Source organism: Hipposideros armiger, unplaced genomic scaffold (genome assembly GCF_001890085.2).
Source record: "Hipposideros armiger isolate ML-2016 unplaced genomic scaffold, ASM189008v1 scaffold_682, whole genome shotgun sequence".
NCBI classification, from domain to species: Eukaryota; Metazoa; Chordata; class Mammalia; order Chiroptera; family Hipposideridae; genus Hipposideros; species Hipposideros armiger.
In genome coordinates this window covers 471782-497016 of record NW_017732032.1, presented here as the reverse complement: position 1 = coordinate 497016, position 25235 = coordinate 471782, and the positions used below count along the sequence as shown (strand labels likewise).

Here is a 25235-nt window from a genome sequence, read left to right as displayed (position 1 = left end):
GAATTAGGAAGAATAACTGTGAATGGTCCAATGGGAAAAGAGAAGGATTTTCCCCTAAGCCTATTTTTATCCTGCCCTACACAGGATCATTCTTTCATTCATTGACCTTTGCCATTAAGCTTTGACCTTTCTCATGAATAATAAATGTGCAAAGACTGTGTTAATATTTTCCAACCAATGAGGCCTGCCTCAGTGGTCATAGAATCAGGAATCATCACAGGCTGCGTAATCAGTATTGTGGTGTCTGTTGCACTCTGCTGGGAGTGTTTGGTTTGCTGGCCAGACATCACATGGGCAAGGTCCAATTTAAAACTTGTCCAAGAACACATCACTGGGACCAATTATTTCCAACTCTGACTCACCACAGAAGTGGACCTCATCTGTGACCTGATTAACATTCAACTATAAAGCACACCTGGAGATTTTTTTTTTAAAGAAGCAGGTATAGTCCAAGTAGGAGAAAGTGTTGAAAAGGCCGTTATGCAGAACATACTAATTCACACAACTTTTTTTCCCTTTTTTTAACAGATATTTTATACTTATACCAGATAGAAGGGAAATTATGCAGTTATAGTGCTTAGAATCTAGGCAGGACAGCAGATAGAACAATTTCCCCAACTGGAATTTAATTGCTTTAGTTGACGATAATATCACCTACATTCTGATTCATTCAACATTGAAATCAGTTGTTTATCATGATAAAGAGATTATTTTGGTTCAGAAATGCTTACAACATGGCATGACTTGGAAGGATTTAAAAGAAGTAACAGATCGGGCCAGATCGGGCTGGTTGAGTGGCTCAGTTGGTTACAGCGTGAGCTCTGAGCAACAGGGTTGCCGGTTCAATTCGAACATGGGCCAGTGAGCTGCGCCCGAGCTGAGCTGCCGTTGAGCTGCCAATGGGCAGCCCGAGATGGCTCAGCTGGTGAGAGTGTGTACTCCTAACAACAGGGTTTCTGGTTTGACTCCCGCATAGGATGGGGGGCTGAGCTCCCCCCCTTTCCCCCACAACTAAGATTGAACACTGCTAGGATTGAAGGACAACAACTTGGCTGTTCCCCTTCCCAAATTCCCCAACACTGTTCCCCTCCCAAAATTCCTCCCCCCCCAAATATATAAATAAAAAAAGTAACAGATCAGGCAAAGGAGTGTTTGGAAAGGAGACCCAAGGTAGTCAGTGTTGTCACAGGGTGGTTGCATGATTTGGGTAGTGGAATTAGAAACGAATGAAATTAGGATAGCCTCTGAAAGTGAAACTTAGAATCAAGCAGAGATATTCAGACTGTATACCAGACCAGTTAATATTTGATTGAATGTTAATACACTGACTGGATGCATGAACATATTAATATCTTAAGAGAGAAGGTATTCTTATAATGAATGTGATCATTGTATCTGTTAGGAATGCTTTTGACTACAGCTAACAGAATACCCTACTTACAGTAGCTTTAGCATAAACATGAAAAAACCTCAGTGGAAGCCTGGAGGTAGCCATTTCCAGGGCTACTTCAGCAATTCACTATGTTATCAAGGACTTGGACTTTTAAAAACCCCTCCACTCTGCCAGTCATCCTCCATTCATCTCACGAACATAGCAGGGCTGCGAAAGCTCCAAGGATCATGTCTTCACATCAGCATCCCAAGCAGGGAGGAAAGGTCAGAAGCAAAAGTCTTTCTCCTAATGAGGCTCTGTCTTTTTATCTGGGAAGCAATATCTTGCCCCAGAATACCCCAGAAGTCTTCCCTTTATGTCTTGAGGCACACTAAAGGGTCTGCTAGGATCGGTCCTGGAAGTATAGAAAAAGAGGAATCGCAGAGGCCAAAATTGGCACCGCTCAATCTGGCCCTGTACTGGAATAGGAATACCCTGATGCAAGAATTCCAGTAGCTGACTCTTGAGCTAGGTCTTTGCATGTCCCTCCTTATTCAACATTTACTTAAAATCTCATTTACTTAACATATTTTTATTGCAGCAGGTGTTGTCGTCTCTGTAGTAACTACAGCAGTGGAAAACCAGACAAAAATCTTTGTCCTTACAGTGCCCTCTAGTGAACGCAAGTGACTCCATGCTCATCAGTACATTTTCTGACGATAATGGGGTTTCTCATGGCCCCCAAGCAGTCCCATATCTCATTATGAGTGAAGAAGTTGATATTCTTATTTCATGTATCAGTGTCTTGGTTAATGCGCGTCCTGATAGGGAGACAGATTCACTTTTAGTGAAGTGCCAGATCGGATTTCTGAGGGCCAGTACCTAAAGCATGGTAAATTCCACAAGGCATTTCAACCCTGTGAGACCCTGTGGGCGACACAGAGCCACACAGCTTTCTCCAGTTAATACCCCAAGAGTGCATGTTTTCCCTGTTTGGAATGTTTAAACTTATTCGTTTGTGTGAAAGGGATACAAGAAGGAAATAGGAAATTATAAGCATTTAACTCTCCGAAAAAAGGAGTCCTGACCTTGAAACCCTGTGATTTGTGCAATTATTATGAACTGATTGGATTCAAGTTCATCCTCAGAGGATTCAAGGTTAAGCAAATTTTCCTATTGATGGACATTCTGATTGCTTCCTTCCTTTTTTCCTGCCATTTCGAACAATACTGTTACGAACATCCTTGCGTGTGTCCTTGAGTACAGGAGCAGGAATTTATAGGGTATTTGCCCAGAACTGGAATGCTGGGTCAAAGGGTATTTGCATGTTCAACTTCATGAAATAGAGCCAAATTGCTCTCCCAAGTGCCAATTCACAACTTCGACGAGCAGTGAATAAAAATTCTCAATGTTGTCTGTCCCCAACAACAGTTGGTATTTTCAAACTTTGTTTTTTGCTTATCTGATGGGTATGACATAGTATCTTATTGTGGCTTGAATTTGATTAATGTGATGTTAATCTTTTCATATGTTTATTGGTTATACATTTTTCTTCTATTTGAATTGCCAATGACTTTTGTCCATTTTTTAAAAAGATTTTATTGGGGAATTGGGGGAGGGGAACAGTGTTGGGGACTTGGGGAAGGGGACCAGCCAAGTTGTTCTTCAATCTTCGTTGTGGAGGGCACCAGTCACCATCTGGCTTCCCGTCGGCAGTCGTGGCCTCTAAGCTTAAGGTGCTGTGTTCAATCTTAGTTGTGGGAGGGGGCGGGCATAGCCGCCATTCCACGTGGGAGTCGAACCAGCAGCCTTGTTGTTAAGAATACACGCTCTATCCACTGAGCCATCTGGGTGGCAGCTCAGCTCAAGGTGCCGAGTTCAGTCTTAGTTGCGGGTGGGCATAGCCCACCATCGAAGAGACAGTCTTGCTGTTACACCAGCTGAGCCATCCTGCCACCTGTTGGCAGCTCAGCAACAGCTCAGCTCGGGTGCAGTGTCACTGGCCCATGTGGAAATCAAACCGGCGGTCCTGTTGCTCAGAACTCATGCTCTAAAGCCAACTCTTAACCAACTGAGCCACTCGGTTGACCCCACTTTTGTCCACTTTTGATTGGCTTCTTTACCTTTTTCTTATTCATTTGTAGTAACCCTTTTGTATAATTTATCATTCTAATTCCCCACCCCTATGTTTGTTATTTTTTTGTTGCAGACATGTACTAAATCTGTGACTAAGATATTTTTCTTTGTTAATAGTGTCTTTGGTCATATGGAAGTTTTTCAACTTCAAATAGTCAAATTTATCAATCCATTTTGAACTAAGACTATGTTACTGGGTATAAGCAAGTTCAGAATTTTTATATTTTCATGGTGAATTTTTCCTATTCTCATGTTTGTGCCTCTTTATCTTTAGAGTATTTTTTAAAATTTAAAGTCCATTTTAATGAAATAAACACAGCTAATACATTTTTGCTTTTATAAGTGTTTACCTAATACAACTTTTCTCCTAATCTTGACTTTTGACCTTACTGTATCACTATGTTAGTGTCATACCAAGAACAAGCCAGTGGCTATGGTCCACTCCAGTTGCAGAAAATAAGGGCCCTGTAGTCCTAGTACCAGTTTACATGCTTACCATTCTGGTTTTGAATTTCATGCTTACTTCTGTCCCCCATCACTTGCTGCCTCCATGGTGGACAGGACCAAGGGTTGGATAAGGATGATATATGTAAAGATCTAGCCAAGAAATGAGACAGACTCAGATCCACCTGTGAAAGGATCCATTGAAATAGTAAGTTCTAAAACTCAGTGGAAAGAAGTGGAAAATGAGTTTCCTTATTTACTGACTTGAGATAGAAAAGAGCCCTAGATTAGGAAAATTAACATTCGGAGATAGCATTTTGAAATGACAGATTGCAAGACATTTTTGTTTGCCATATGTTGGGGAGCCATTTGATGATAACCCATTAATTAAGGTAGAACCATGTGTCGTTACTTTACAATGTACCAAAGTAAAAATGACGGTAGAAGACATTTGTCCACATGAGAAACAAACCAGAAAGGAGGAAACATTGGCTGAAGGCCTGGAAAATGTTGAGTATGTACATGAAAGGGGAACTTGAGCGTTCTGATTTGAGGTCCCGTGATCACTCAGTTTCTAGATAATATTCCATTTCCCAGTTTGGTTCCCCTTACTCTGCAGTTTCCCGATTCCAGCAGTGATTGCTGTCATACATACATGGCTGGGATCATGAGCCTATGTCCGTGCGTCATCAGTTTTTCAGGGCAAGTCAGGAGTATAAGACTATGCCCTCTGGTGGAGAAGGAGTCTCACTGCATGTCGGTAATAGCTATAATATTTGGACAATGCTTGCTAGCCATCACTCTGCTAGTCAGTTTAATGTTTGGGAAAGTTACTTAATGTCTCTAAATCCTAACCTCCTTATCTATAAAATGGGAAATAATGGGAATATCGATCTCCTATGCTTGCTGTGAGGATTAAATAAAATAAGTGAGCAATAAGTGCTCAATAAATAATACTATTTGTACTACTATTCCCTTGTGAGTTTAACAAATACTTATTTTTTCTTTTCAACATGTTAGGCACTGAGATAAGTACTTGACACATGGTAGCTATTATACTGGTATTCAGTCATTTGTCCAATCCACATTATTATAGAATTACAGTGTATCAGGCACTGTGCCAGGCATAGGAGCCACAGCAGTAAATAGGACAGAGCCTTCGAAACTCTGGATAAACTTCTTTGGTTCTACCAATGGGACTCTCTTCTCCCTTTTGAGTTCTTTGGACTTCTTCAATGATATCTTCTCTTCAGGGAAAGAGGTCACTGTCAGATGCCTTCCTACAACACACCAAGTTCTGGCTGACTATAGGATGGAAGAGGGTTGGAGGCATAAAAATGTGAAAAGCCTTTGCCTTTGGAGGTGGGAGATAAGATGCTCACGATGCAGGCTTTCCCCTTCCCTTTCCTTCCCTTCCCCTTCCTCTTCTCCTTCCCTTCCTTTTCCTTTTCCCTTTCCTTCCTCTTTCCCTTCCCTTCCTCTTTCCCTTCCCTTTCCTTCCCTTCCTTTTTCCTTTCCTTTCCAGAAGAACCTAGTGTACCAGGGGAAAAGTTCTGCTGAAGTACTAGGGGAAAAATTAGGCTATAATAGGAAAATAGAATATAGACACAAAGCAACACAGACCTAAACATCACTCCAACTTTCCCACGAGTGAGCAGAAGAAAGTAGGGACTGTCTTTTCCCAGGTCATAGGGAAAACCCAGCCCTTTGGGCTTCTTCCTCTCCTTAGCCTACAGCGGGCTGTCAGTCATCCAGTACCTTTTGGATGAGACAGGCTAGGGGGTAAAGAAGGATTGAGGATTTCCTTGGACTTGAATCCTGCAAGGAAGTGGAAGATGGAAGTAAAGAAAGAGGTTCTTATGGTCCTCCCTCAGAGAGGTTGAGCTACAGAAAATCAGACCTTTCCCACTGCCAACATCAGTGTGCTGTCATGCATTATAATGCTACAAAGAGTCGCTCTTTCCCTACTAAATGCCCTCCTTCTGTTAAGCTTTTGTAGGAGGTGCAGGAACAGGTGTGGGACGGGGAGGAAAAAACAACCTTTTATGGCAATAAGAAAAACGATTATTTTTAATTTAATAGCATCTAAAAGGTTTAGATTAATGCATGGATAGCAGACTGATTAGATTAAATTCAGGATGCTGTGGATGGTAGCTTTTGGGATTGACATTTATCATTAAATATGTTGTTCTCCCATATAATAAATCACTTTTTTTTTCACTGTGATGGACCTAACTTAATTGGATGGACCATAATATGATCTATAATGTAGATCCTTTTGTTTTTATGTTATGCTTTTATGGAAGGCTCTTTCAACTCAGACCAGCTGGTGTTTGAAGGCTGGGTTAGGACCAGACTAGCCTTTGAAGGAGGGAACGTTGCTTACCACTCCTCTCCCTCCATTACCAGCCTGCTCAGGAGCTGGTTTCCATCAGTCAGTCAATTAAATCATAACTAGATATTGAGAATTAATGATGTTGCCCAGACTTAAAATTTAAAAGATGACTACTGTCTTCAAGAAGCTTATAAGATCGTTGGAGTACCATGATGGACACGTCAAATAAAGAAATAATACAAGGGCCGGCCGAGTGGCGCGATGGTTAAGAACTGGCCTGGGACGCCAGAGGGCCCCGGTTCGGATCCCACATATGAGGGCCAGTGACACTGCCCTCCACAGCTAAGATGCTGAACAACAGCTCAACCTGGAGCTGGGTTGCCATGAGTCGCCAGCGACGGCTAGGCTGCAGACCCTGTGGCAGTGGGTTGCCATGGGCTACCGTGTGTAGCCAGCAGCCAGCGTGAGCGGCCAGCAGCCGCAGTGAGCGGCTGCCCAGAAGCCGGCGACTGATCTGCCTCGCCCGGGAAGAGCGCAATGATGGTGCCAACTTGGGCCAGTGAAGCAACGTCCTCCACAACTAGGCTGAAGAACAAAACGACAGCAACTTGTCTGTTCCCCTTTCCCCAATTCCCCAGCACTGTTCCCATCCCCCCAATTCCCCAATAAAAAAAAATCTTAAAAAAAAAGAAATAATACAAGGCAAAGTATAATTAAGTGGTAAGTTGTCAGATACAGACTTAGTGAAATAGAAATGTAGAGAAAGTGAAAGTTAATAATGATTACAGGAGTCAGGAAATCCTTTTAGAAGAAGCAGGACTTCAGTTAGGCCCTGTGAGTCATGAAGGGAGGAAGGTACTCAATGAAGGGAGTATTACAGCATGAACACATCAGAGGAAGAAACTCGAAAGTTCAGAGCCTCACTTTCCTCAGCCAGGAAATGAGGCAGGAAGCCAGATGTGAGCCCCTCTGAGGCAGGGACTGGTGTGTGTGTGTGTGTGTGTGTGTGTGTGTGTGTGTGTTGAGTATAATTATTATCCCCATATTTTAAATTATTTTTTTCAGTTACAGTTGACATTCAGTATTATGTTATATTAGTTTCAGGTGTACAGCATAGTGGATAGATATTTACATAATTTATGCAGTGATCCCCCCCCTCCCCCCCCATTAGTCTAGTACCCACCTGGCACTATACATAGTCATTACAACATTATTGACTTTATTCTCTATGCTGTACTTTACATCTCCTCGACTGTTTTGTAACTACCAATTTTTGCTTCTTAATCCCCTCACCTTTCTCACCCATCCCCCATCCCCCTTTCCCTCTGGCAACCATCAGTTTGTTCTCTGTATCTCTGAGTCTGTTTCTGGTTTGTTTATTCTGTTCTTTAGATTCCACATATAATGTGAGATCATATGGTTTTTGTCTTTCTCTGTCTGACTTATTTCACTTAGTATAATGCCTTCTAAGTCCATCTATGTTGTTGCAAATGGTAAGATTTCATTCTTTTTTATGGCTGAGTAACATTCCATTGTATAAATGTACCACATCTTCTTTATCTAGTTGTCTATTGATGGGCACTTAGGTTGCTTCTGTGTCTTGGGTATTGTAAATAGTGCTGCATTGAACATAGGGGCGTACATGTCTTTTCAAATTAGTGTTTTTGGTTTCTTCGGATAAATGCCCAGAAGTGGGATTGCTGGGTCATAAAGTAGTTCTATTTTTAATTTTTTGACGACCCACCAAACCATTTTCCTTATGGCTGCACCAATTTGCAATCCCACCAACAGTGCATGAGGGTTCCCTTTTCTCCACATTCTCACCAGCACTTGTTGTTTGTTGATTTATTGATGATAACCATTCTGATAGGTGTGAGGTGGTATCTCATTGTGGTTTTAATTTGCATTTCTCTGGTGATTAGTGACATTGAGTGTTTTTTCATATGTCTGTTGGCCATCTGTATGTCCCCTTTTGAGAAATGTCTATTCAGGTCCTCTGCCCATTTTTCAATTGGATTGTTTGTTTTTTTGGGTTTTTTTTGGTGTTGAGTTGTATGAGTTTTTTATAAATTTTGGATATTAACCCCTTATCAGATGTATCATTGGCGAGTATCTTCTTCCATTCAGTAGGATGTCTTTTCATTTTTTGATGGTTTTTTTTTTGCTGTGCAAAAACTTTTTAGTTTGACGTAGTCCCACGTGTTTATTTTTCTTTTGTTTCCCTTGCCCAGGGAGATATGAGATCTGATAATTAAGTTCGCGAACTCATCCTAGAAGATGTCCTACATATCTCATTGCTGAATATTACTACAGTCACCTTTGAAGTACTCCCCCTTGGGAAGCTATGCACTGATGCCAGTGCCTAGTCCACCCTTCAAAGCAATTTTGGAACTCTTTTTCTGGAATGGCCATCAGAGTTGTCGTTGTATTACCCTTGATGTCCTGAATGTCATCAAAATGTCTTCCTTTCACTATTTCCTTTATCTTTGGGTAAAGAAAGAAGTCATTGGGGGCCAGATCAGGTGAGTAGAGAGGGTGTTCCAATACAGTTATTTGTTTACTGGCTAAAAACCCCTTCACAGATAGTGCTGTGTGAGCTGGTGCATTGTTGTGATGCAAGAGCCATGAATTGTTGGCGAAAAGTTCAGGTCATCTAACTTTTTCATGCAGCGTTTTCAGCACTTTTACATAGTAAACTTGGTTAACTGTTTGTTCATTTGGTACAAATTCATAATGAATAATCCCTCTGGTATCAAAAAAGCTTAGCAATATTGTTGCAACAAAGTTTGCAAACTTAATTGTCAGACCTTCATATATCAGAAAAAATATCACTAAGAGCAATGTCAGAGAGTTTATTTCTCATGTTTTCTTCTAGTTTTGTGGTGTCAGGTCTTACATTTAAGTCTTTAATCCATTTTGAGCTTCTTCTTGTATATGGTGTAAGAAGGTGGTCCAGTTTCATTTTTTTTCATATACCTGTCCAGTTTTCCCAACACTGTTTATTGAATAGACTGTCTTTACTCCACTGTATGTTCTTTGGAGGCAGGGACTGTTGTTTTCGGTCTGTGGCTCTAGCCCCAAGCAGACTTTTCTCTCACAGAGTAGGCACTGATATATATCTTGACTTGAACAAACATGACACGTGGAGGAGTTGGTTTGGAGATTTGTCTACCCAGGGACAGAATTCATGTTAGCAAACAGTGAATCTCCCTCAGCGACCGGGGCTCAGCTCAGAACCATCCTGAGAGAGGCATGTTACTTCTCCTAGAGTGTGGAACTGAGTCCTCTGAGAATGCAGCAAAAACGGATGTGTTGCTTATCTAACTCACTTCTGCTGAGGACACATAGCCCTAGTTGCCTCCAGTATAAGATTCATCTGGGTTGGTAGTGACAATGTCATGGCTAGGTGTCTCAGGGAACTCTCCTTCCAGGAAATGAGCAACTGGGCCATTGGCACAGTGGTACCTAGCCAGCTTCCATGGGTGCCTTCAATTAAAACAACGTATTTTATTTAGTCAGGCATGTATGATAACGTGAGACAGAAGGGCAAATAAACACATTCCCCTTTAATTTTTTTGAAAACTTTCTTAGCGTCTTTTTATAGTGTTTAGTTATGAAACTGGAAAATCCAATTTGGATAATTTAGTCTCTTTTTCTCAAAGGGAAGAAAATGTCATCTCCTCTCTGTGTCTTTCTAGGCCACTATTCTGTCTCCTTACCAAGACTCCTGCAATACTAATGACTGCCGAATAGAGTGAAGAAATGAAATCAAGCCATTATAGATAGCCGAGCACCTAATTTACTAAAATCAAGTAGGTTGAGGCATGAAGAAAGTATTCAGTTCTTGTTTTAACTGGCCTGGGAACTTAAACTTTTGAACTTTCCAGTCCTGCATCAATGCCTGGATACACATCAGACCTCCCGATAACCCTCTGATTACCCCCTGAAGGACTCACGTATCCAGACCACCTGACATCCATTATCCAGAGCAGTGGACGTGACCAGACCTCCTGGCACGCATCCTCCAGGCCATCTGGCGTTTATCATCCAGACCATGTGACATCTGACTGATAACCATTTTGGGCCAGTCCTAGGGCTAAGAATCAAAACTGAGTCTCAAGAACGCACTTTTTACTATAAGAACTCCTAGCTTTGCTTTCTTCTTCAGAACACTTTTGGTTTTTGCCTAGTTGTATTTGCAGTCTGCAAGCTCTAAGACCTGAATAAATCTTTATCATTTATTTCTAGCCAAAGCCTCCAAACTCTATTTGAGTTCATTTGATATGATCCTCTGGGGGACTTTATGCTTCCTGAGCCTGCAGCTTTGAGCTCTTCAGAGTTTGAGGTTCTGTTCCACAAAGGGTCATCCTCCTGCAAGGGACATAGTGAGGGTCCCACTGAACTACAAGTATGGCTACTCCAGGGCTTTGGACTTCTATGGCCAAGGAGTCACCATCTTGGCAGGGGTAATTGCCCTCAATCAGCAGGTGGAGGTAAGGCTGCTGCTACATAATGGGGCAGGGAGGGATGTGTGTGGAACTCAGGTTGGGGTGTGTGTGTGTGTGTGTGTGTGTGTGTATTTATATATTTATTATAATTATAGAATGTTTTTGGTGTGTGTGTGAGATATAGGCCTCTTAAAGATGTCCCTATCCTAATTGCAGGAACCTTAGGTTACATGGCCAAGGGGAATTAAGATTTCAGATGGAATTCAGGTTGCTAATCAGCTGATTTTAAAATAGGGAGATTATCCTGGTGGGCCCACTGTATTCACATGAGTCATTAAAAGTGACAGAGAGAGGGTCAGAGATTCAGAGGAAGATGTGAAGAGAGGCGCAGAGAAATGCAGCAATGATGAAAAGGGTGGAAGGGGTCCATCAGCCGCGGATCGCAGGTGGTCTCTAGAAGCTGGAAAGAGCAAAAAAATGGGTTCTCCTCTAGAGCCTTCAGGAAAGAACAGAGCCTTGCCGACACCCTGATTTTAGCCCAGTGAAACTCGTGTCAGACTTCTGACCTCCAGAACTATAAGATAATAAATCTGTGTTGTTTTAAGCCACTAAGTATGTGGTAATTTGTTACAGCCACAATAGGAAACTAATATGATGGAAAAAACTAAGGAAAAAACTGCCCAGCAACAATTCACTCTTGCTGTATTCGGGGTACTTTGCATATTCCTCTATTAGAGTTAATGTCATTGACTTATATTGATTTATTTCCACGTTCCTTTCTCTCAGGCTGTTTGCTTCTCCTGGTCCAGGAGTGTGCCTTATCATCTCTGTATTTTTAGTCTTTCAAATGTCACTGAATCTGTGTGTCTCTCTGTGATGACAGAGGAAGTGGGGAGGCTCCTGGGGAGGAGACTCAACCATGGTGGCATCATCATTAGGGAGGGGAAGCCCAAGAAACGGTGGGGACTGAATCTGGTTGACATTAGTTCTGTGTGGTGTGTGCTGGCCGGGTGTGGAATGACAAGAATATGTAGGTAGGCTGCAGGCACGGAGAGGTAGTGTTACAAGCAGCTTGGCCTTGGGGGGGCGCCCTGGGTCCTGGAATGACTTGACAGAATTCTGAGCCTCCTGGATATGCTCCATTAGCAGAGAACCCCTCTCGCAATCTCTGCCTCCCGCTCCCTCACTGGCCACCCAGAGTGTTTCTCAACGCTTATGGTTCCAGACTGGAAACCACAGACGGAGCAGCTCCAATTACCAAAGTATTCCATTTGGGCTTCCTGTGAGACACATTGTTTCTCTAGTTTCCCAGCACTAGGCCTCAGTACCTTTAAGGGTCCTGAATATGCAATTTTTCCCCCTCTCCGCTCCTCTTCCCTCCTCTCCCTTCCTCCCTCCTCCCCTCCACCACCCACCTCCGAGCCATTGTTCTCAGTCTAGCTGTGGAGGACGCTGCTCACTGGCCCATGTTGGTATTATGAGCATTGCGTTCTACCTGGCTGAGGTTCACGGCAGCTCACAGCAGCCCAGCTCCAGGTCGAGCCGTTGTTCACCATCTTAGCTGTAGAGGGCGCACCGTCACTGGCCCATGTGGGAATCGAACCAGCAGCCCTGTTGTTCAGAGCTTGCACTCTAACCAACTGAGCTATCCAGCCACCCTGAATATGCAATTTAATAGCAAACCCAAGCTCTGACAGGCTTGGCCTGAGATATTTACTTTAGTTCATTAGAGTGGATTGCTCTGTGTGTGTGTATGTGTGTGTGTGTGTGTGTGTGTGTGTATCTACCTGTATCTCTATCATCTCTATCTCTATCTCTATCTCTATTTCATCTATCTGCTCAGGGAAGTTTTACAGGAACTGCAAGGGCCAGGGTGAGGGAGATGGAGGAACTGAGCAATACATGGGAGGGAGGAATTGTGGGTAATAGTAGGAACTGAAGTCAAGGGAGGAATGGCCAATTTGAAGAGACTTTTCAGGAGTAAAATAAGGATCTTTCCTCCCTCTGGGCTTGGTTTCTGCATCTCCACAGATGAGGCCAAACAGGAGCCATAAGGGCTATACTGAGGAATGTGCTAATGAGTTACCTATATAAACCAAAAAAGGCAGTCTAACTATCACATAAATATTGGGTTGTCGGAAAAGTCATGACGCATTTTTGCAACAAAAAACATAGAAAAAAAATATGTCATGACTTTTCTGACAACCCAATATCATACATAAAGATAAACCAGCTAGAATAACATCAGTGTTTTTGAAAATAAACTGATACTAATAGCATCATCCTGTTTTTGTGTGGCCCCCATCTCCAAACAGCACAAAACACAGACTTACACCCGAAAGCATGTTATGTAAATTCAAACAACCAGCATGATTTTAGCATCTATAAAACATACAAATCCTCGCTGTAAAGTGTTTCTAAAGCTTGCATGCACTCTGAAGCATAAGCTCTTGCAGAGATGGTGAAGTATGTTTACAGCTTTGTTCCTGCCATGGTTATGCATCCTGGTACAGCTGTAATTGTATCGAGGTATTTGTTGGTTTTTCCTTGAGCTGAGGAATAGCAGGGTCAGTTCGTACATGCTGAACAGGCTGCCCTGGAGTCTGAACAAAGGCTCTGTTCCCCAGCTGGGATGGTTGAAGTTTGGGTGGTGTGAAAAAAATGATGGAAAGTGGGTGGACAAAAGAATGGAGAGGAATAGGAAGCAAAGTGATGAATGAATGGAAGAGAACCGAATTTGTTGGAGAAAGTGGATTAAGTGGGAGGGAGGGTGGGCATGATAGGGTAAAGAATGATCGGAAGGTTAGGCATGGGTAGGGGAGATGCCCATTGAAATTGTACTATTTAAGCCCTATTTTATTGGAAAAGACATCTTTATTGAAGATGACACCCTGAAATGAAGATGTGCTATCCTAAAGAGGCCCTCTGTCTGATCCCATGTCACTAGTATTATGACATGTTTTAAATATTTGCCGTTTTTAAGCCAGAGGAAATTGTTAGAGGAAAAACAGCATTGCTAATGACAAACCTTTTGGCATTGGATTTTAGGAGCAGTTATAAAAGTGGAGCTGAGGAAAGGTAGGGAAAGTGATGAAAATCACTGCCGTTTCAAAATTGCCTGGACTGGCTTTTGCTTCTGCTGGAGCAAGTTGGTAAAATACTGAGGACTCATGTAACAGTGCACTAGTCTTTACAGTTTTTTCTGTAAGGTTTAGGGGGGAAAACATACTTTCATTGTTTCCCCCTCCCCCTCCTAACGTTATTCTCTATCCTTTTGTGTAATCTCTATAATCTGGGAAATAAATTAATTTTTTAACAGTGGTTTCTTGATCTTAATGAAATTATAGCATGACAAATTTGTTTAAAAGTTGATGACATAGTTTTCCAAGAACAATTTCTACCTGAATTAGATATCCAGAAGTATATATGCTTCAGCAGCCCAAGAAAAGATGGTTACTAGATACTTTTCACTCGTAATACTAAATTGAACTGATAACACACACTGTTAGATTTTGTTATTTGATTTGATTTTTCTACTTGTAATAATGACATTGATAATATCTTATGTATCTGTCAATGTATGATTAAGTGCCTTTATTTTAAGGATATATTTGATGCTCTCTTACCTTGAGACCATATCAGAATAGAACTAAGGAAGCATAACAGGAAATAATAAAGGTGGGATGGAGAATATTACTTAAGGACAGTGATTCTCACCACTGTACAATGGTTGTATGTTCGCTGGTCTGATTTTGTGACCGCTTTGCCTTCTTTCCCAGCTATTCAAAATTTAGTATAGCATATATGCTTTACAATACCACCAGTGACACACAGAAATCAGGGTTGCTCAGCTGTTTTAAGAATTTTAGCCATGCTGCCTAAATTGTACACACGTGGATGAATGCTGGGTTGGCTAGGTTTTAGCTGGGGTTCCCTGAGGTAGCACTAAGGTATGTGAGCTAAGTGATGAGATCATCTCTCTTTAAAGAACATCTGCAGTGGACATCTATTGGGTTTTGCAACGAAAAACATAGAAAAAATACGTCATGACTTTTCCGACAACCTAATATAAGGTTGGTTGTTCAGTACTCCTTTTCTTAGAAGTGCTCCATATCCCCATCTGAGTGTACTTATGGAGATAACCATGTTAGTAGATTCTGACCTAGCTACGGGTCTGCATGAGGGAGTTTGTGGTAAATCAAATGGGCCAATCATATGACCTGGCCCTGCTGCAGTCAACCAACCACCCAGGGGTGAATACCTGATCCCAACTGGGCCAATGAATCTCTTCTCAGGACTTTTAGGTCAGTCTCTATGCATGTGGCTGTGGTTGTAAGATGTAAAGTTTTGGAGCTTCTTTTGTCACATGGAGAAAGACATTATACAGAGAAAAAAGAATGAAGCTAGTGCGCAAAGGAAAGCAAAGATAAGCAATGGAGAAAAGGCATTTTCATGGCATTGAGTCCCTGGTTCTAGCTGTTCCAGTCCATATCGATAGTGTTTATGCACTGATAAGAATGTGTCTGGGTGGAAAGTGACTTGATTGCATGAAAATTCTAAGCTTTCTCTACCCATTATTATATCATCTATGTAACCTGAAAAATTCTCTTCAACTTCATTTTTCTCCCCAAGCCTCCCATTGCCTCAACCAAAAGTTCAAGTAAAAACAAGAAAAACCAGAGTATAATTCAATAAAATACTTATTGCACTGTGTTAGGTGTGGTAGAGTATAAAGAAGTAAGTATAGCTGACAAAGCAAAACCCAACTATCACTGAAAAGGTACAGACACCATGAACAAAAATAAAGGAGAGTCTTCTGGATGTGGGACTGATACAAGCAGGAAAATTAGGGAGAGAGGAAAGAGAAAGCCGAAGATCATGTTCTATTTGTAATTTATGAAGTGATTTTTTAAAAAGCCCGTTAAATTAAAATGGACAAATTTTTACCAAGCATGGGGTATCAGAAAAAGCATATATGGACCCTGTCTCCTAGGAAATTAGCATCTTCAAGGGCAAAGCAAGACCTGCGTATATTCTGGAAAGATCCCCTCTCATTACCTCGTTTTATTTCCTCTGTAGACTGCTTTACCAGGTTTGAAATGTTATTTGCTAACTTGCTTGCTGACTTGTTTTCCTTCCCTGTAAGGTAAGCCCCCAAAGGGCAGGAATTTTGATCTATTTTGTTACATCCCCAGCATCTACAAAAGCTTCTGGCGCATTGCAAACAGCTCAATAATTCATTGAATGAAACGGAGAATAAGATTGTAGGGTAAAACCATCCTAACTTATGGCCTTGAATTTCTCTGGGCCAGCCAAGCTCTCCAGCTTTTCAACACTAGGGGGCAGGTCGAAATTTAGAAGAGAACCGATGTTTTTCCCTTTGGTTCTCAGCCTTTGCTTACGTTAGCATCACCTGGGGCGTCTTTAGACGTCCTGAAGAACAGGCCGCACCCCAGACTAAATGAGAATCTCGAGTGAAGCCCAGGCATCAGTAATTTGGAAAGCTGCCCGGAAGATTGCAACATGGAGCTAAGGGCAGAAACCAGGGACCGGGAGCCGATACGTGGGGATCAAGGTCGCACGGCCTTCAGCGAAGTATAACCGAGACAAGCTTGTACGAACCTGGCCGCATATCGCCTACACATCACACCCTGGCGTACTGCGTAGTGAATTTAATTAACAATGGCGGGGACTGGCGGGTCCACTAGTTAGTAACGTGCTCCGTGCTGCTGATTGAGTGGAAGGCTCCACGGAGACGGACTCCAGTTTCCCGCCAATGAGCTGGGCTCCAGGCGCAGCGTGGCCCCACCCTCGGGTGGTGGGGCCCCGCCCCCAGGCTGCGCGGGTGGGTTGAGGGGGGGGCCAGCCCTGGTGCGGCCTAGCAGCCAGGGTGCGGTCGTACAGAGCGCGTTCTGGTCCCTCGCTGGCGCTCGCTCTCGCTGTCCATTGCCTCTATTTCCCTCCGCCAACCTGCGCGCCGGGCCGGGGTCTCTGGTTTCGTGCGCGGCTGCAGAACGCGATGAAGCGGGCGGCTCTTAGGTAAGTGGCGCGGGGGATGGGGGGCGCCCACGCCCGCCCTCTGCGCTGCTAGCGGGACTGGGCGGAAGGAGCGGAGCCGCCAGGGGGCGAGACTAATGCCATTGGCATTTGGACAGGAAGTGGGGCCGGGTGGGCAAGATCGCACCACTAATCGCGACCCCGCCCTGACACTGGCTCGCTGGCCTAGGGTGGGGCACCGCGCTACTCACCTTAGCGTCTTCTGGCATGGAGTGTGATATTAAAAGCGAAATGGCACTTTAAGGGAGGCAGCTGGGTGTTCCCTGAAATTCCTTTCTCTTTGCTCAACAGGGGTGTGATTTGGGGTAGCCCCTTGTCAGAAAGTTAATATTTGGAGTTCCACGTTACTTTTCCAGCCCTTTGCCCTCCGTTGGAGAGCAGCTTTACGGTTAGGTGCTTGACGCAGCTTGGAGTCAGATTTAAGTGTGTTGGTATGTGGGCATAGATTGCAGGGTACCTTCTGGACTTGCAGGACCTCAGGACTGTATGACTGAGGATTCCTGGTGCTGATTGAAAGTTTAATGAGCAGCAAGGCCATCCATGTAAGGCGAGTATGAGGGTTTTGATTGGGTCACTTGGACGAGGAGGATGCCACTTTATATATGTCATCACCCCAGTTTGCCCAGTCTAAGGCCCAGTTGCCTAAGGCCTTAGACTCCAGGGCATGTCTGGCCCTCTTCCAACCCTGTTCACCCGAGCACTCCAGCTGTTCCAGGTTCCTTCTGCCTGGTTGGGTCCCAGGGGGCTCCCACCCCATTCCAGTTTCTGGAATCATCCTGCTGTAGGTGAGCCAGCCCCCTTTGTGTGGCCCACAGTGGTTCTGACACTGATCCCCATCAATTGTATTGGGGGTCCTGGATCTCTCTTTCACTGCCCCTGTGGACTGTGCTATCAGTTGAAAAAGGTTCTCTCTGTGTGTGTCTCGCTTGTTTGTAACACTTAATAGAAACTTGTTCCATTATTCGAAGACAAGTTGAAATTCATTCCAAGAAGGGCCACAGTTGGCATTAGCTCGCATTGGACATGATGTGAAAGGCCTACAAGCTGCACAGCCTTGCCCATGTGCCTTTTTCCAGGAAACCTTTCTTGTCTTTTTCTAGGAAACCTTTCTTGATCTCCTCTCCGCCAATTTGGAAGTCCCCGTTCTTTACACTGAACTCCCATAAACTTGCGTTCCTCTCTTGTGAGTCCTACTAAACCTTAAGCAGATACTCCATTAGTGTCTAGTGAAAGAGTTCATCAGTGAATACAGACTGTCTGAGATGATTAGGTTAGTTGACTGCTTCTTTTATCCCCCTCAGACTCAAAGGAGTAACCTGAATTTGTTTAGTCTCTAAATGGAGGCATTCCCTCAGAGTGGAGGGTATGAGTGCCATTATTGTACTGAAAAGTCTTCCTGGACACCCACCCTAAGCTTGGGACCCAGAACAGAACTGAGGCACTTCTGTTCACACCTTCAGGTGACTTCTGTGACTCCCTAGGCAAGCCATGGAAAGGCTGGGCTCCTTTCATTGGAAAGGTTCAGTCATGGAGTCCTAGGGCCTGAGTGTCCCAAAAGCTTCTTGACAATTTCTTCTAAAGGCCTAGGGGTTTTGCTGTAAAACTCCTGCAGGCTTATCAGGGAATAAGCCAGTTACTCTGAGGTACTGAGGTGTTGGGTAGTGATGAAATCATCCCCTGCTCCCTCCACCTCGGTGCTGCATATATAAAGGGAAGTAGTGGAGTTTGTGAAAAGAGCAGCTGTGTGTGTGTGTATGTAGGAATGGGATCCGAAGAACTGGGCTCTATTCACAATAGTTAACTGGCACTGGGGAAAAGTCATCTAATTTCTTTGGGTCTCAATTTCTTCAGGAGGTTAGTCTGAATCAGAATTTTTTAAATAAAATTGGTTGGAATGGGGGAGGGGAACAGTGTTGGGGAATTGGGGAGGAGGACCAGCCAAGTTGTTGTTCTTCAGTCTTAGTTGTGGAGGGTGCCAGCCGCCATCTGGCTGCCTTTTGGCAGCTCGTGGCCTCTAAGCCCAGGGCGCTGTGTTATAATCTTAGTTGCGGGTGGGCATAGCCACTATCCCACACACGAGTCGAACTGGCAGCCTTGTTGCTAAGAGTGCATGCTCCATCCACTGAGCCATCCAGGTGACAGCTCAGCTCAAGGTGCTGAGTTCAATCCCAGCCGCTGGCAGGCGTAGCCCACCATTGAACAGGCAACCTTGTCATTAGGAGCACGTGCTCTCACCAGCTGAGCCATCCTGCCACCTGTTGGCAGCTCGGGCGCAGCTCACTGGCCCATGTGGGAATCGCTCGTGCTCTTAAGCAAACTCTTAACTAACTGAGCCACTCGGCCGGCCCTGAATCAGAATTTTTTTTTAAGCTGAGCCATCCTGCCACCTTTTGGCAGCTCAGCGGCAACTCAGCTCGGGCTGGGCATCGAACTGCTGTTGCTCAGAGCTCAAGCTCTTGAGCGAGCTCTTAACCTACTGAGCCACTCGGCCGGCCCTGAATCAGAATTTTTAAAATATGGACACCCATGGGGTTGTCAAAAGAGAGTGGTCTGTGAGCCTTCTGGAATAGTACATGCCATTTTGTGCATCAGTAAAATGAACCCCACCCTCTCTTATTGTGGAACTGAGGGTCCACAGTTTTCATCAGATTATCAGTAGATAGGATACCAAGTTGTAGTGAAGTTATCATAAGCTGAATGTTCACAAGGTAATAGAAATTTATTATACCAATAGATACTACTATAGTCAACATTTTAAAAAATGCATTCAAATTATTCCTTTGTTGTGTCACAAGGATATATTTCCCAGTTTCTTAAGGCAGTATGCAAAAAACAGGGCTGTAGGACCACAATTTTCCAAACAGTTTGGCCCAAGTGTTTCTCTATATTCATCAACTCTCTTCTTTACTATCTCTATTTGTTTCTCTATTCAGAAGTAGTCTGTAATAGTGCCTAGCTTATTATGCTTTCTAAATTTCTGGTCCTTTTTGACTTTTAGGGGAGACTTTGAAGAAGCATGACTTTCTGGAATAGTAATACCTAATGTTTTTTGAGGGCTTTCAGTGAACTGGGCACACCGCTAAGGGTTTATTTAACGTGTTAACGTCTTTACCCTTATGACAATCCTGTGAGATAAGTACTATTATTATCCCCATTTTACAGATGCATAAACTGAAGCTCATGAGGTTAGATAACTTGTCCAAGGTCACTCAGCAAAGAGCATGGTCAGAATCTTAACCTCTATACTATACTGCCTCTCACTCAGGCAGGGTGGGATGGTTTTCATCACTCTTCAGAAAATGCTCTTTCTTAGGGTGACAAAACAAAAATGGTTGTGTATATGTGTATTTACCCAAATATGTAATGTCAGTTATATAGCTCCTGTTACTTTGTGATGAGTATTCAAAATATTTAGCCACTCAGAGTCAGATTTCATTTCTTATATTGGGAGCATCTACTGCAATTGCTAATTAATATATTGAGGGCATGATTTTTTTTTCTCTTTCAGCTAATAATATCAATGGAAAATATTAGCCTTTTCCAGTGTGCTTTTTAAAACCAATATGCTCAGTTGCAGAATGCTAGTTTCTAAATTGCAGAATGAAGAACTACATACCCTATTTCCTTCAGTAAGGGATTTGAACTTACAGGAAATATAAAACATGACATAGTGAGAAGAAAAAAGAAAATTCAGATCCTGTTCTGAGAAAAGGCAAATTAGAAGGTCAAGAACAAGAAGACTGAAATAATATACATTTAAAAGTACAGAAATGGAAAACTTATAATAAAATAAATCCAAAATAGATAAGGTAGAGGCTTATTAGCTATGTGTTTGAAGAATAAACACAAAACCAAAACCCCCAAACTCCAAACACTCCAGCAAGCGTTCTGGCCTTAGTGGACCAGCAGGGATAGTGTCACAGCCAGTGTGATGGCTGGCTGGCCAAGGAGGTACATTGGCCAGTGAGCATGTGCTCATATTTATGTGTTCTGGGCGGTTAGATTTGTTGATTTGGCGAAAGGACAAGGATTTGTTCTAGCAGCATAAGTGTTAAGACTACATGTAGACCTTATCAAATATTGTTACTGAGAGACTTTCCCTGAAGGCTATAAATCAGAAGAGAAATTTATCGTAAAGTTGGGCTCTAAAGAAAATTAAAAGTAGTCATCACTCATCCCCACATTAGGCAGTAAAAATTGACTAGTAACTTGAGCTGGAGTGAGCAACAATATTTAGGGTTTGTGACCTCTTCAATGCCTTGCCTTCTTCAGTTGTGCTTTCAACACATCAGTTTGCCAGTCTGATATTATATGTATGTTATCCCTGATATGATAGTGTATGGTTAGGAGTAAACACTTAGAGCAATAGTGAATGAAAACCAACTTAAATAACTTATTTTGGAAAAATAGGTTAGGCATATTTAGATAAATAGCTTTTCTTTTATTTCATTGGCGATTAGGAAATTTCTGCCTTAGTCCAGTAAATACTGTCTTTGAGCCTGGAAAGGGTTAATTCTGTTTTCAAAGTTGATTAACTTATAATTGGGTTTAATTTATTAATTGAGGAAATATGGTGTGATAATAAAGAACAAAATAAATGATCCTAATTAATTTGCTCAGCTGTTTACCAAATCGATTCTGGGCTTCTGAAGCTAATAAAATAGAGCAAGAATAAATCCATTAAACCTGGTTGATATCTTTTATTTATTTTGTAAATAGTTGCCTAATTGGTCTTTGCTCTTAAGAAATGTTTACTCTAGTTGGAGAGATAATTTATGATGTAGCTTCATATGCAAATATGTATACACTTGAGAAACACATATAGGACCCTACAAGACAATATACAGTATAGTCATGGGCCACTTGATGGGGATAATTCTGAGACATGCATTGTTAGGCACTTTGTTGCTGTGCGAACATCATAGAGTGCACTTATACCTAGATGGTATAGTCTACCGCACACCTAGGCTGTATGGTATATGTCATATATGCAATCTGTGTTGACTGAAATGTCGTTTTGTGGTGCATGACTGCATGCTAAGGATGTGGGACTGCCAAGTACTCTGGGAGGTGGCACAGGTCTTTGGGGTTGCCAGGGGAGAAGCTGTGGAACCTATTCTAAGTGTGTTTTTTCTTGTTTTGTAGGCTTTGTACCTTGAGAAAGGGACTGCTTACTCCTGTCAGAGGACTGACTCAAGGATTCCAGAATCCCGATAAAGAGAGAGTCTTCCACATTCATGAAGGCAAGCATGGATGTTTGCTTTTTAGGCCCATGTGGTGAAAACCGCTGTTTAATTTGGAAGGTGTAGAGATAGATAGTTTAGGGAAAATGAGGAATACTAAAGGTAGCTCTCTCGTAGACTTCTCATTTATAAAAAGACTAGGACAGTTGTGGGGAGAGATCACATTCAGAATTTGAGCTTTGGTTCCTGGGAACATTGGGGACTGAGCTCATTTAGTTAAATGATTTCCACTTCCTGTGTGCAGCTGCTGAACGGGAAGGCATGGAAAAAAGAAATCTAATGCATAAGTAAGAGGCCCTTCAGTTGTACCAAGTAAACACTCCTAGTCTATAATTTAGAGGGACCCTGTTTAATCCATGCTTAATTGAAGTTAATTTCAATTACTAATCTGATATGCAAATTATGAATGTCTATCAATTTAGGAGTATTTATATAGTTAAAATGGTGGCTTCTTTAAAGGATCCAAATAACTATATATGTATAAATATAATTAAAATTATTTCCCTCTTAGCCCTCAGCACTGGCCTTTCTTCTTACACTGACTAAACTAGTAATAATCATTTCATGTCAGTGAGCATCAGTAGCCTGTGTACTGTTCTGGCTACTTTCTGTCCATTCTTTTAGTCAAGTTACTCAGGAGGAAAAACAAACAGAAATAAGACTAATTTACTAATGGCTATTTTTGTAGTTATCTATGATTTAATTGTAATTAGAGTTTGCACCAAATTTATGGTTTGATAGAAAAGTCAACCATTTTTTTCATGAAAGTTAAAGTACATGTTAATCTAACCATATTTGGTTTTGATCAGTTAGTTATTGAATGACTAAGAATTGCTATAGTTAATTTCCTATAACTGGAATATATATCTTAAAATGCTAGGAAAAAAACACATGAACTCAACACATTATTTGAAACCCTATAGATTTATTTTTTAGTTTTGAATTACTACTGCTTATCTAATTTATTTTCCCTTTATCCATATAGCATGTTCATCTATACACGTGAATCATGGTGTGTGTGGTAATTAGTATTAACTGTTTAATTTTTTTTGCACTAATTCTTCTGCTTTTGGGCAGTGGGCATTAACTAAAATTAAATGGCATTCTTTGCTGTTCCTTGATTTATGCCTTTGCTTCATTTTTCTGGCTTAAGCTTTTCTAACAATTAGGATAATATAAATATATGATCAGTCATTAGAATGATACTCAGATTTGGACGTTATTGTTAGTCCCTGAACTAAGTAATTTGATCCACTGCCTATAAGAAGATAGGCGAGGATTCCGATCATAGTATCGCCATCATAGAGGGACTCCTAAGGACACTGATGCAGTCCCAACCCTTTGTTTGTTTATATAAACCCTAGTGATTGGCTCAGGGTATTCCTTTCTTCATTAAGGAGACAAAGGTTGTTCCTGGTTTTCAGGAAGCAGAGGCCTGATCCCGTTTCTGAGCTGTTTTTGTGGCATTAAATGGAAATTCATGGATCGTTAAAGCTTTTGAATGCATGAACCGCTTTTCATAGTTCTTGAGCTTGGTGCCATAATCCAGTTCTTATATTTCTTTGTTTCACGGGATGACCTCTTTATTTTTGTTTCAGTTCGAGATAAGTTGCGGGAGATAGTAGGAGTATCCACAAACTGGAGGTAAGCATTCTTGTGTGTTCATTCGTTCTTTCATCCCTAAAGTGGTATACTAGGTTATATTTAGGCTCCATTGATGGTCCCATTGTAGGGATGGGAGGGCTCTGTGTTCGGAAATGGGTCGAGAGGTTTTTTTAACTTGAGGGAAAAGATCAACATTCATACATATTCATCAGTTGATGTATTGTCTCATAAAATAATGTGATTTACATGTACTCTACATTTTTCAAAGTGCATTCAGGTATATTACTTCACTGATTCTCAACAAAACTTGTGACTTACTTAATGGCATGTGTTCCTATCCCTTTTTTACGTATCCTGAAACTCACATTGAGCGATTAAGTATCAAGGTTTGGGAGTTGAACCCAAGTTTCCTGGTTTTTCTATTTCATGCAACCCGATTCCTTTATTGCTTCTTGTCAGTTCACAATTAACCAGGTCCCCATGCAGTCTTTCTCTTCCACTCAGTATTTCCCTGCTGTAAAATAGGATAGTATCCCTCTTGTTGCATAGAATTTTGAGGCTAAAATGAGATAAAAAGAAAGCACAAGTGATCACTGGACATTCAATAATGTATTGTTGGTACAGAAATTATCTAATGACTTAATCTTAACTCTTTATATGAAAGTTTTAATTTACTGAAAAGTAGAAAAAAGAATACCTGTGTCCCATCCTGACTGGATATTTATTAATATTTTTCCAGATTTGCCAATATATATATATATATATATATATATATATATATATGCTGAGCTATTTCTAAGTAAATTATAGGTATCATGACACTTTTGTATACATCTCCAATAAATAAATACATTCTTCTATGTAACAAAATCAGCACGTATTTATCTGCAACAAACAAGACATTCTCTTATGTAATGCAATTGATAGTAATTCCCTATTAGTATATTACTCCTCCATAGTCAGAATTCCTCTTTTGTAGCTTTTTTGAAAACACCAGGATCCAAAAAAGGATTGCATATTGCATTCAATGGTTATGATTCTTTAGTTTCCCCTAATCTAGACTAACAGACATGTATACCTCCCTTTTTTTTTAATCCCCATGAGCTTGACTTTCAAGAGGCCAAGCCATTTATTTGTCTTGTAGAATGGTCCACATTCTGCATTTACCAGCTGCCATTTAACTTGTTTCTCTCTCCCCTATATTTTTTGTAGGCTAAACCTTTCTGGCAATAATACATACTTCATAAGTGAAACTTAGAAAGACATCTTAATTAATGATATTGTCAACATCAGTACTCTATCCCCTTGTCTCTGTCTTCCCTTCACCGTAATCATCTCTTCTTTTTCTTCCCTTTCTCTCTCCTTCTCATGTTCTCTTCCTCTTTACCTTTTGCTCTGCCTTCGTACTTCTTTTGGATATACTCCATTTTTTCCTCCTCTGTCTCTCTTTCCTAAAATTGAAGAAAGAGAGAGAGCTGGGGCATAGTGAATACGAGAACTGTCAAGGTGAGAAATGGGAATATGGAGTTCCGTGGCCATGTCATTCTTTAGTTCGTTCTTTATCACATATACATATTATATATATATATATATAT

The 25235-nt window shown here is 41.7% G+C and overlaps 1 protein-coding gene across 4 annotated transcripts in view; it reads left to right on the top strand.

The window, feature by feature from the left end:
* Positions 1–25235, top strand: part of ACOT9 (acyl-CoA thioesterase 9) — a 56964-nt gene that overhangs the window by 638 nt on the left and 31091 nt on the right. The window contains exons 1-4 of one of the 4 annotated variants that reach the window (XM_019626520.1): positions 10131–10780; positions 21938–22035; positions 23021–23047; positions 23634–23679. Coding sequence is in view for 2 of the 4 variants with exons in the window: in XM_019626518.1 (XP_019482063.1) it covers positions 16755–16774; positions 21938–22035; positions 23021–23047; positions 23634–23679 (191 nt within the window). In the remaining 2 variants the exon portion in view is untranslated. Of the gene's footprint in view, positions 1–10130; positions 10781–16570; positions 16775–21937; positions 22036–23020; positions 23048–23633; positions 23680–25235 lie in introns of those variants that run through there. The other 3 variants (XM_019626518.1, XM_019626521.1, XM_019626519.1) reach the window with 3 other exon arrangements.